This window comes from Mercurialis annua, linkage group LG3, assembly GCF_937616625.2.
Source record: "Mercurialis annua linkage group LG3, ddMerAnnu1.2, whole genome shotgun sequence".
In the NCBI taxonomy this organism is placed as follows: domain Eukaryota; kingdom Viridiplantae; phylum Streptophyta; class Magnoliopsida; order Malpighiales; family Euphorbiaceae; genus Mercurialis; species Mercurialis annua.
The window spans coordinates 72,564,358-72,576,377 of NC_065572.1; the positions used below are offsets into that span (position 1 = coordinate 72,564,358).

The 12,020-nt window shown below is 37.0% G+C and overlaps 4 protein-coding genes and 1 non-coding gene across 8 annotated transcripts; all 5 read left to right on the plus strand.

The window, feature by feature from the left end:
* Positions 1-744: 744 nt before the first annotated feature.
* Positions 745-2,334, plus strand: LOC126675096 (uncharacterized). Its single transcript, XM_050369675.2, has 3 exons — positions 745-1,051; positions 1,156-1,306; positions 1,669-2,334. Exons 1-3 carry the CDS (start codon positions 791-793, stop codon positions 2,193-2,195), a joined length of 939 nt encoding a protein of 312 aa, XP_050225632.1. The 5' UTR covers positions 745-790; the 3' UTR covers positions 2,196-2,334.
* Positions 2,335-2,402: 68 nt separating this feature from the next.
* On the plus strand, positions 2,403-2,475 carry TRNAK-UUU (transfer RNA lysine (anticodon UUU)). The gene has a single exon. It is a non-coding gene; the product is annotated as a tRNA-Lys (tRNA).
* Positions 2,476-2,547: 72 nt separating this feature from the next.
* Positions 2,548-6,595, plus strand: LOC126675020 (transcription termination factor MTERF2, chloroplastic). Its single transcript, XM_050369581.2, has 7 exons — positions 2,548-3,188; positions 4,631-4,768; positions 4,862-5,104; positions 5,217-5,330; positions 5,517-5,699; positions 5,805-6,022; positions 6,133-6,595. Exons 1-7 carry the CDS (start codon positions 2,655-2,657, stop codon positions 6,461-6,463), a joined length of 1,761 nt encoding a protein of 586 aa, XP_050225538.1. The 5' UTR covers positions 2,548-2,654; the 3' UTR covers positions 6,464-6,595.
* A 716-nt stretch (positions 6,596-7,311) lies between these two features.
* Positions 7,312-8,659, plus strand: LOC126674315 (uncharacterized). 4 transcript variants are annotated; one of them, XM_050368751.2, is made up of 4 exons: positions 7,312-7,383; positions 7,520-7,642; positions 7,733-7,833; positions 7,928-8,659. In XM_050368751.2, the coding sequence occupies exons 2-4, from the start codon at positions 7,545-7,547 to the stop codon at positions 8,365-8,367; spliced, it is 639 nt and encodes a 212-aa protein (XP_050224708.1). In that variant the 5' UTR covers positions 7,312-7,383; positions 7,520-7,544; the 3' UTR covers positions 8,368-8,659. The 4 variants fall into 4 exon arrangements, with proteins under 4 accessions (XP_050224708.1, XP_050224709.1, XP_050224710.1 ...); XM_050368752.2 differs by lacking the exon at positions 7,312-7,383 and having other exon boundaries at positions 7,401-7,642; positions 7,714-7,833; XM_050368753.2 differs by lacking the exon at positions 7,312-7,383 and having other exon boundaries at positions 7,403-7,646.
* A 124-nt stretch (positions 8,660-8,783) lies between these two features.
* Positions 8,784-11,741, plus strand: LOC126674313 (FT-interacting protein 3-like). Its single transcript, XM_050368748.2, has 2 exons — positions 8,784-8,899; positions 9,214-11,741. The coding sequence occupies exon 2, from the start codon at positions 9,222-9,224 to the stop codon at positions 11,523-11,525; it is 2,304 nt and encodes a 767-aa protein (XP_050224705.1). The 5' UTR covers positions 8,784-8,899; positions 9,214-9,221; the 3' UTR covers positions 11,526-11,741.
* Positions 11,742-12,020: the final 279 nt, after the last annotated feature.

Here is a 12,020-nt window from a genome sequence, read left to right on the forward strand (position 1 = left end):
ATTAAGAATTCGTGAACAAATTTGATAAAGAGTTCACAAACTGATTCGTATAAAAACTCGATAAAAAAGTTCGGGTACTAGCCATTTGTAATTAAATTAAATATACTTTATTTTTTTAATATGTTAAAATAATATTATTTCAAATAAAATATATAGTTTCGAAAAAAAATAAAAATTATATAATTTCGGTTCTGTTCGTATTTGTTCGTTTAGTTATTAAATGAACGAGTTTGTGAAGAGCCCTCAGGAGCTCGTTCGCAAATTTTTTTATTTAGTAGTTAAACAAACAAACACGAGCTGAACACGAACTGAACACTATAAATTTTAAATAAATCGGACATAAACATTTTGTTAAAAGTTCGAATGAATATGAACAGAATATAAACACCTTAAAATTCGGCTTGACTCGCTTCATCTACACCATAGTGACGTTTTTTTTTTAAGAAACAGAGGATTGAAAGCATAATTAAATATAATAAAAATAAAATTGATATTTAAACTTGACTAGTACATTTAGTTTCAGTTATTACAGTTACATGAGCAGCATATTTAAATTACATTCTCAATAATTTCATGCATCCAATCCAAGTACTTATCGGAATTGGTTAAAAGATTAACATAATTTAGGGTGCCCTGGAAAATAAATTAATTCTGCATGCAGCTGAAGGAGACGCGTGTCTTGATCACTGAAACGTGTCCAACTGAGTAGAAACCGACTGCTTTCCCTTGTAGAACTTCCTTCTTCTCTTGTTGCTGCAAATTACAATTTACAGCACAGAAACCAGAAATTATGGGACAGGGTGAAGAAATTAAAACTCGAAGCGATCCCAAACTTGAAATACAGGAGAGAGGTGAAATATTCTTCTTTTACCGCCCAAAAGTGGAGAAACAAGAAGCCCACTCTGCTGAAGATGTTCAACGTTTGTATCTTATTTTACGCCCTGAGTCCGGAGAGCGTTCCGTGGAGGAGAAGCAACAGCCCCGTGAAGCTTCTCCTTCTTCTTCTTCTTCTCCCGGAAAGAAACATACAGAGGGTGGTCATGGTGTTCAGGTATGAAACAGAAATTTCATAAACGTTATGCTTCACAAGTGCATAAAAATGTATATAGAAATGAATTACGGATAATTCTTTAATCAGTTGAATTGTACGTATAGGAAGTGAACATCGAAAAGGAGGCATTGCTGCGATTTATTGTGATGGGAAGGAAAAGCCTACCGGACCCTGTCAAGAAATCTCGACCTTACTGGGGTTTTGTGGACCTCGTCACTACTGAAATTGATCAACTCAAGGATGCTCTCGGAGGAGGTAACTACTAATTCACTAGGGTTTCCTTACTCTTTTTCTTTTTCTGATATGTAAATTCATAATACTAGAACAAGACTTCAGATATACTCATGTCATGAGTATGTGTTTTGCAATTATAATATGAATTTTAAATCTTGTCGATGTCAGAGCAATTAAGAATACGAAACAATTTTTAGATAAATTATGAAGATGTAGATGCTGGAACAATTTATACTATTATGGAATCTACATTGGCATTTTTATCAGAAAATTATCCGGTGTTACGAATTAAAAAATAGTTCGTGTCTAAAATTGTTTAGGTTAAAATGATTTAATTTGCATTGAATTCTAAACAAAATGTTGTTTCTTTCAATCAATTTCAGAGGAATATGATACTTCCACTAGAGGTCATAGACACAAGTTTCCGGCACGACCAGTTGGTGAAGGGATATATCGCATATTGAGGCACTATCCTGAAAAGAAATCAATGCACACTCATTTGGTCTACAAGCTAGAGCTCCCTCCTGAGAACAAGGAAAATGAACCCCAACACTCTCTCAACATCGAGCGTGAAGCCTCTTATCTTATACAGATAAAGAACCCCGAGCAGCAAAGTGACGGCGGTGGCGGATTCAGAGGGCTCCAGAGCAAGCGCAAGGCCATGTTTCCTGCTCACCTACAAGGCCAGTTTGGCCACAAAAGATTCTCGCCAGCTGATCCGCCCGACTTTCTGAACTATGAAGGATGTGAATTCTTGCTGATATCCGCCTCTGATGATATAGAGGATGAATTGGGGTTGGAGCTGAAGACAGAAGGTCATGAAACAGATCCATCTTGCTCTGATTTAGTCAAGACATTAGGAGACAGTGTGACTACCACCACTGAGCTCTTTGAAGGCACTTGGGCTTGAAAAACTAGCTTTTTCTTTGTTATAATCTCTGTTTCAAAAAAAATTGAACATCTTTGTAAATAGTGGTTCACTGTTTGATTCAGGGTGTGTAATATATTTATAATATGTAAGAAAAAAAACCTGGGTTGTAAAAAACAGGGCAAATATTAATGGTGTAAAAATGCTATCAACTGAATAATATGGTTATTTTAATTATATAGATATGAAGCCGTCTTAGCTCAGCTGGTAGAGCGCATGGCTTTTAACCATGTGGTCGTGGGTTCGATTCCCACAGACGGCGTTTTTATTTTACTATTTGAATTTTCTTTTGTCCATAATATCTCCAATAAAACACGACGACGTTTAATCAGTTCCTAACTTGTTCTTGCTTTCAGCCATGGATTTTCCAGAGTAGGGTTTAAGCTCAAAGGTTTTAGACACAGAGACTCTGTAAATGTAATTTGCAATGCAATCTTCACCATGACAATCAAATCTCTTTCACTTCCTACAAATTTCCCACCCATCTTCTTCTCATCGCCCAACACTTCCCCCTCACCTCCCCAATCCCAACTCCGTTTCCCAAACAAATTCAACTCCGTTCAACTCCCAAACCGCCGCAGAATCACCCATCTCCTCCAATCCCAAACCCCAACAAACTCCTCATCTCCATCTCCTAACGATACCCAACAAGCCATTTCCCAATTCCTCCAACAACTCGGTCTCTCCGACCAAGACTCCGATTCCATTGCTTCCAACTGCCCCAAATATGCCAGCATGTTAATTGACAGTGTTAAAGAGCTGGAGGAGTGGAATAACACGTGGGGAACTGAGAGTGGGCAACAGAATGAGTTTGGGGACTTACAAGGGTTTAAGGAGAAGGTAATTTATATGGCTAGGGATAAAGGTGATGATGGTAAGCTTGCTTTTTTAGAGAGTGTTGGGTTGAGTTTGTCTTCTGCTATGAACGTTGCTCGGTATCTATCCGCCCAGCCGCTTCCCCGGCTCGTTCACAAGGTAACTGTTGTTAATAATGTCACTATTGTATTGTATGTATGATCAGCTTGAGATGTTGATTAGGAATTGTGATTAGAAGTTTAAAACATAAATGCTTGCCTTTGCTTTGCAGTTAGGTTTCTTGTGTGATCAGGAACTTGACAAATGCTAGCAATATTAATTATGCCATCCCACAATTCTCTTTACTGTTCATACACATAAACAATGGTCTACATGAAAGTAATGTTTTGCCAACAGATTAAGCAATTCATAAATTGTCTAGTTTTATTCCAAAACTTGTAATTTAACATCTTTGGGATTATAACAACCCAAATTCTAGCATATTCATTTGAGTTCCATTTGAAACATAGCACCAATCATTCAACTTCATTTGCTTTTACTTTAGCCTCAATGATATACAATTCATCAATCAAAACAAATTGATCTGGAAATTCATCATCAGTTTCCATATTTATAAGAACTATTGCATAGGTCAGCCTTGACCTATCATTAGTGCATTGATCTGTATATAGGAGTTGGCCACATAGGCTAGCTATTTTACTAAGCATATCTGCATTCCAAAATTCCCATGGAAGAATCAGAAATTTTACCTAGATTGGATTTTTTTTAATATCCAATTCCTTAAGCTTCATTCGCGGTTTCCATTCATGAAGAATAAGGGGGTGTTTGTCAAAAGATAACGGATCCGCATAAGCATCATATTTTCCTTCAGCAGAATTAAACTTAAATAAGAAGGTATTCGTACTAATACTATCAACAGATTGTAACCCTAGATGTCTCCAACAATTCATAACAAAATTCTTGAGTTTAAAGAATCTAGGTGTTTATTATCCATAAACACTACCAATCAACACATTTTTCCATTTATCATTCTCAGATTCTAGGTCCTTTGAATGAAATTTCACTACCTTTTCACCAGTATCAACAGCTGGACATACTTCAGCTTAAAACCAGAGCTCTTGCATCTATTCTTCATGAATAGTGATAACCAATTTTCTGTTATCTTGACTTCTTCTTTATCAAGCTCATCCATTCGCTTGCCAAAAACAGGTACATTTTCTTCTATTAGATCTGTTTCAACTGTATCTTCAACTTCAATCTCGTGAGAATCAATAATAGAATCTGTAATTGATTTCACATTGTTTTGTAAATCATTATTCAATAAATCTCCACTCAATTTTCTAGGTTTTTTTTCTAGTTTAAAGCACTCTAGCATCATCTTTTGTTATTCGCAATATTGTTTAGAGTGTTATGATCAATTGTTGGATTTAGTTGCAAACGTTGAATCATAGTACTAAATGATTTAATTCATCCATAAGCTATATCAACAAACTGACGAGCAATCAAATTCTACCTAGTCTTTAATCTAATTTTCCATGGTTCAGTCACATTAAATTTTAAATTTCTTTTGAGTCGTTTCTTATTTTACATTTTGCTTTTAGGTTAAGTATGTGAAGGACATGTTCTTTTCTGGCAGTGATGATAAAAGGCTCATCGGAAAAAATGCTAGGCGTATGGTGATGCACTTATCTGTACCTATCGATGAGGATTTGCAACAAACGTTGTCTCTTTTTGAAAAGGTCCCTTTTCCTTTTCCTTATTTTGTATGCCAATAAAGATTTCATAGCCTTTTGTTTCTTGCTATAAGATGAGCTCCTATTTTTACAATGTAGATTGCAGCAAGGCGTGGAGGTTTAGATATGCTCGGTTCCTCAGATGCCTCATTTCCTTATTTTATCGAATCTTTTCCTCGTATTTTTCTGTTGTCATTAGACAAACACTTGAAGCCCATGGTAGAACTTCTTGAAAATTTTGGTGTCCCCAAGGAGCGCATGGGTTGCATATTCCTATTGTTTCCCCCTGTTATCCTATATGATATTAAGGTCATTAAACGAAAAGTCATGGCTCTTGAGAAGGTAAGTACTTGAATACGAGTTAATTGATTCTATTTGGGGTGGGGGAGAAGCTGTGGGCTGTTGCGACATTGACACCTTGTGATATAACCATGCTGTCATATATCCTTTTTAGGTTGGTGCAGTCGATGAAGATATTGGTAAAATTCTATTAAAGTATCCATGGATCCTCTCAACGAGCATTCAAGATAATTATAAGGAGATCCTTTCATTATGTGACATGGAGAAGGTACACTTATCCCATAAACATAAATATTTGGCACAGTGCTGTGAGCACAACTATGTTTAGATTTCAACTCTGATGCAGATGTGTCTTGCTTTTATTACTTTAGTAAATCATGTGATAGTGTTATATCCTATGTATATATTTGTCTCCTGATTCTGCCACAAAATAGGTGATTATGCATTGTAACAGATTACAAAAGAGAGCTTCGACAAAGCAGTCAGAAGCTGGCCTCATCTGTTGGGTTGTTCAACTAGCAAGTTGAAGGTGATTTTGGACCAGTTTGGACTGTTAGGTGTTAAAAACAAGAAGGTGGGACGGGTCATCACAAAAAGTCCTCAATTACTACTAAGGAAACCCGAAGAGTTTCTGCAGGTATGCGACTGACTCAACTAGTTCCTTATATTTGGAGATCCATTAGGGTTGTTTTGCCTTGGAAAGTTCATAATGTGCAACGGGAATTATTGTTGCAATGCATAGGTGGTTTCTTTTTTACGAGGCATAGGATTTGATCAGGAAACCGTGGGAAAGCTACTTACTCGCTGTCCTGAGGTTTTTGCTGCAAGCATGGAGAAGACGTTAAAGCGAAAAGTTGAATTCTTTATTTCTATGGGCGTTATGGAAGACGAACTCCCTGGCATAATTAAAAAATATCCAGAGCTACTCGTCTCCGATGTCAACAGAACATTACTTCCTAGGTGATTTCTTCCTCGAATATTCTTTTAACCCTTTTTTTAATGAAAGAGAAGTTTAATTGGCGTGTAATGAATGGCGCATTTGATGTTAAAATGTGGGTATATGATGGCAGGATGGAGTACTTGATGGAGGTAGGATTATCGAAGAAGGAGGTAGTAAAGATGGTGCGGAGATTCTCACCGCTGCTAGGATACAGCATCGATAAGGTACTAAGACCGAAGTATGAATTCCTGGTGAATACTATGGAAAAAGAAGTGAACGAAGTGGTTGAATATCCAAGGTATTTCAGTTACTCGTTGGAAAAGAAGATAAAGCCGAGATATTGGGTGGTGAAGGGGAGGAATGTCGAATGCAGTTTAAAAGAAATGTTCCATAAAAACGATGAGGAATTCGCAGACACATTTCTGGGCAGTGGAAGACTAGTTTTTCCTTCTCATCAGTGAAATTGGATTGTAAATGTGCATTTGTATAATAACTCTTAGCAGCTGAGTGAATTGTTGAACGGAAAAAGAAAAACTTTAGCAGTTTTGATCTCATTAAGTTTAATGAAAAGCATACTAGTATTTTATTGTAAAGCCTGTTTTTCTGTTTTTACTCTGTATATATATGTTTGTTGGGTTTGTTGATCTTTAGATCGGCGACTTTTTAATTTGAGCAGCAAATAATAGTATTAATAAAGGTAAGAACAGTAACTATAATTAACAAATTACAATTATTTTTGTCGTCTTACGATTATTTTTGTCGTCCTACAATTACATCCAATGTCAAATGCCCATTTTTACTATATCAAATTTACATTTTTTAATCTTTCATTTTTATGCTGTTTACTTTTCAAATTACATTTTTTTTAAACAGAGAGAATACACTATAAACATAAGTTATATATATATATATATGCTACTATTTAAGAATATGTTCAAATTTAAACGCCATCCACACCGTTTATGTTGAATACATTGTTTTTCCAAACTTGCCAAACATGGCGGAACGATGCCGCAACGCTGTCGCTTCTGACGCTTCAACCTTCCTCCAAATATTCTTCAATAAATATCAAGACCCTTAGGTCTATATGCCTCACTCTTTAACCAATTGAACTAGGAGGTCATTGACTTTCAAATTACTTTTTACTTTTTCATTTTTTATTACTCATTTTAAACAATTTTTAACTCTTTAAGAAAAATAATGATTTGACATGTTTTATCCTTTTATTTATATCTTTATCTTTTTATTTTATTTTATATTTTAATTATTTTGCTAATAATTTTAAAATATGTATATATAATAAGAAAAAAAAAACAAAGCGGTTTAACATAAATTCAAAGAAACAAAGCGGTTTCCTCCATAGCGTGGTTTTGGCGCCAAGGTATCATCTTCTCGTCGTTCTCATTTCCTTTTCGATCAACCGATTTAATCCATCAACTCACAATTTTTTGTAACAATTCAAACAAAAGATTAATCTAATTTCACTGATGTATGATTTATTTTGTGCATACGAACAGTGACAGGAAAAATCGAATCAGAAGAATGGGGAGTGCCGTTAGTAAAGCAGCAAATGGAATCGGAGGTCTTCTCGGTAATGTTTTCGCCGCTCCGTTCAAGACTCTTCTCGGCGCTTCATGCGAGTACGTACGTCGTCGTTTATTCCTTCTACTCTTATTTTACTCGATTACTGCTATATAAACTGATAATACAGAGACTGCATTGGGTAGCAGAGATGTTTGTGCAGGACCTTGGGATGTTATTTGTTTCATAGAGCACTTATGCGTCGGCAATCTCGTCAAATTGGTCATGATCTTAGGGCTCTCCTACTTGAGTATGTTTTTTTTCTGTTTTTGCTGACTTAATTTCTTAGTCTTTAATTACCTTCTCCACAAAATTATATTTAATACTGTAATTTTATGTTGCAGCTTTGTTATTTTTCTACCTGTTGTTCAAAGTGGGGATTTGCCAGTGCATAGGAAGAACCATATGTAAGATGTGTTGGGCGTTATGTGAGACATACTGGTGTGGCTTAGAATATATGACTTGTTTTCTATGGCACAAGTTAAAGAACATTAAACGTGTTCGTCGGAGGAGACGTTTTCTAGACATTGAAAAAGGGTACAGCTCTGGAAGTAACTACGAGTTCGAAGATGATTATCGTCAGCAGCGGAGAAAGCGTAAGTCGGTGAGGGAAGGAAGCAAGTTTCATCATCATCCTACGAGGTTGAAGAGTAGGGAGATTTCTTTTCGTGTTAAAGGTGGTTCTCAAAGGTTAAGAAGACACTCGTCGAGACAGCTGCAGTTAGTTAAAGCTAAAAATCATCATAGGAATCTTGGAAAGTCCAAAAGGAGGCGTCTCAAGTGATCATGAAGAGTGGATTGGCCATTGTTTTTGTGTTGGAATTTCTAATTTATTGCTATCTAGTCTTATCAGTTATTGAGGTGTATCTTATTTCTGTCATCTCATACAAATGAAACTGAACAAGGGATCAATAATCATCAATATGGTAATATCTCATACAATCATTAATAGTAATATCTGTGAGCGTAGTCATTAATAGTAATATCTGTTTATTTGAAAGAGAGTATCTCTTCATTCATTGTACATACAAGCCAATTGCTTTGTTGAGGAATGAAATCTTTGTATTTAAGATTGATATGATATCATGAGGAGTAACTCCATCCTGCCATTTATTTCTTACTATATATTTCCTTTATCTTTTCTATTCCATATTTGTTTCTCAAAATTCTTTCTCTTTTCTTAAAATTTCCATCTGGTTGTTCATTGCTTATAGTCTAATTTGGCTGATTTAGTTATTCTGTAAGTACCAAGTTGGCTTCAGATTTTACATATTCAAAAGCCTGCGGATTTGTTCAACTTCGGCTTCCTTTTCAAGGTTAGTACTTAATTTGTGCCTTTAAATTCCTTCACCATATCAATAGTTCTTGGATTTGGGATTTGTATGCCATGTTATTGAAACACATCTCATGCAGCTGTTGTAATTGTTTTAAAATATTTAGTTGTTTGGCATATATTTAACCTGATGAATCTCTTGATTTTGATTCACTTCACATCAAGGTTTGTCCATTTGGTCTTATTTTGGAGCAATCTGCGTCACATTTCTGTATTATTGTTTTGTCTCTGTATCTTTATATGGAAGTATTATTCTTGTATTTGTTAATGAGTGCCCCCAAATGCATAATCTTGCAGTTTAAGCAATGCCGCCAAAGGAAAAACCAAAAGAGGACTACTCGCTTAAGGTGACTAAACCCAACATTGGAAGAGGGAACGCCACAGGCAATCATAAGCTCACACTTGTAGAACAACGACACTTTTTGTATGTTAGAATTGTTAGAGCCAAGAATTTGCCGGTGAATAATGTCAGTGGCACCTGTGACCCCTTTGTGGAGCTTAGGGTTGGAAATTTTAAGACAACAACGAGATATCTTGACAAAACCTCCAACCCTGAATGGAACCAAGTGTTTGCTTTCACGAAGGATCGAATTCAGGGAAGAACCATTGATATTTTGGTTCGTGATAAGGAATTTGTGAATGATGAGATAGTTGGTTGTGTTTCATTTGATATAGCCGACATTCCCACACGGTCTCCACCAGATAGTTCATTGGCACCACAATGGTACAGATTAGAGGATCGCAATGCGGTGAAGGTGGTAGGCGAGTTGATGTTGGCTGTTTGGATTGGAAATCAATCCGATGATGCATTTTCTGTTGCTTGGCATTCTGATGCTGCTTCTGTTAGTGGTCAAAGTGTTGCATATACACTTCGTAAGGAATATCTTTCCCCTAGACTTTGGTATCTTAGGATCAATGTGATTGGAGCACAGGATTTGGTGCCTAGAGATAAGAATAGGAAACCAGAAGTTTATGTAAGGGCTGTTGTTGGAAACGTAGTTTTGAGGAGTAGATTTTCACCAGATAAGAGTATGAGTCCTAGTTGGAATGAGGAGTTGATGTTTGTTGCAGCAGAGCCATTTGATGATCCTCTGATTATGAGCGTGCAAGACAAGGAGGAATGTCTAGGGAAGTGTGTGATACCTCTGCAGAACGTGGAAAAGACGGTGCTGCTGGCTCCACCAATGGGAGACAAGTGGTTTAATCTTGAGAGGTCTGTAGTGGAGAAGGAAGAGAAGAAGGAAGCGAAATTCGCTACTAGACTTCATCTGAAGGTCTTTTTGGATGGCAGGTATCATGTTTTTGATGAACCCACATACTATTGTAGTGATCTCAGGGCAACATCACCTGAGTTATGGCCGAACAAAATTGGGATTTTGGAGTTGGGAATTTTGAAAGCTGAAGGCTTGCTTCCCATCAAGTCCAAGGATGGCCGTGGAACCACTGATGCTTACTGTGTAGCCAAATACGGTCAGAAGTGGGTCCGGACAACTACTGTTGTCGACTGCTTAGCTCCAAAATGGAATGAACAGTATTGTTGGGATGTTTATGATCCGTACACAGTCATCACAGTTGGAGTTTTTGACAACTCACATTTACAAGTAGTAGACGAGAAGGGAGGGGCGAAAGATCCAAGAATTGGTAAGGTAAGGATTCGGCTGTCTACCCTAGAGACGGGCAGGATTTACACGCATTCTTACCCGCTTATCGTCCTGCAACCAAATGGGTTAAAGAAAATGGGAGAACTTCATTTGGCTGTCAAGTTCAGCTGTGCCTCTTTGGTCAATTTGTTAGGTACTTATACAAAGCCTTTGCTTCCCATAATGCATTACACTAGCCCATTCTCCGTGTACCAGCTCGACAGTTTAAGGCACCAAGCCATCCATCTTCTGTGTTTAAGGCTAGGCCGTGCAGATCCACCTTTGAGGAAGGAGGTCGTTGAGTATATGCTCGATACAGGTGCGAACATGTGGAGCCTGAGAAGAGGAAAAGCCAACTGTGAAAGAGTGATGGCTTGCTTGAGTGGTACAGTTAGACTCTGGAAATGGTTTGATGAGATTTGCCAATGGAAAAATCCGACGGTAACAATACTGAGTCAGACGATTTTCATAGGCATGGCGATTTTCCCTCGACTCATACTACCTACATTGTTTATGGTAGTGTTCATGGTCGGAATGTTGAGCTACCCGAAACGGCCAAGGCATCCTCCTCACATGGATACAAGGCTATCTCATGCGGAAACCGCAAGTTCCGATGAATTGGAGGAAGAGTTTGACACGTATCCATCGTCGAAGCAAGGTGAAGTAATGAAGAAGAGGTATGACAGGCTGAGAAGCATAGGAGGGAGGTTAGTGACAATGATAGGTGACTTGGCAACCCAATTGGAGAGGATGCATTCTCTGCTGAGCTGGAGGGATCCGAGAGCCACATGTATGTTGATGATGTTGTGTGTGATTGGTGGGTGCATGGCGTATTTGGTCCCGTTCAAATACGTGGCTGTGCTTATCGGAATATATGTAATGAGGCCCCCAAGGATGCGTGTCAGTGTGCCTGCCTTATGCCAAAACTTCCTGAGGAGGTTGCCTGCTAAAACAGATATCATTCTGTAATGGAGATATATATAATGCATGGTAAAAGTATTGTATTGCTTTCAAGCATCAGATCACTAGTTAAGAAATTCATTTTTACATCTATATTAGTTAAATTGATGCTGTTTTTGCTTTTTTGGTCGGTTTGGTTGAACCTCTATGGAATTACATACTTGAACCTAGTTCAGTTCAAGAGAAACTGTCAAAAATTGATAAATTAGTTCAGTTCGATTTTAATTTTTTTGATTTTTTTTAATTTCAGTTTGGCTTGCCTTGATACGCACAATACTCTAAGACGTCAAAATAAGTATATTTATACATCAATTCCAAATAAAATGCTCTGCAATGAATTCATCATTCGCTTATCTAATCACATCTACTCCGATACTATTCTAAGAGCGAGCATGCAGCTTAAAATGTAAGTAATTTAACAATATATAAACTCAATCAGCCAATAAAACAAGGTATTCAACTTAAGATGTAAAAAGTAATATAACAATATACAAATCAATCAGC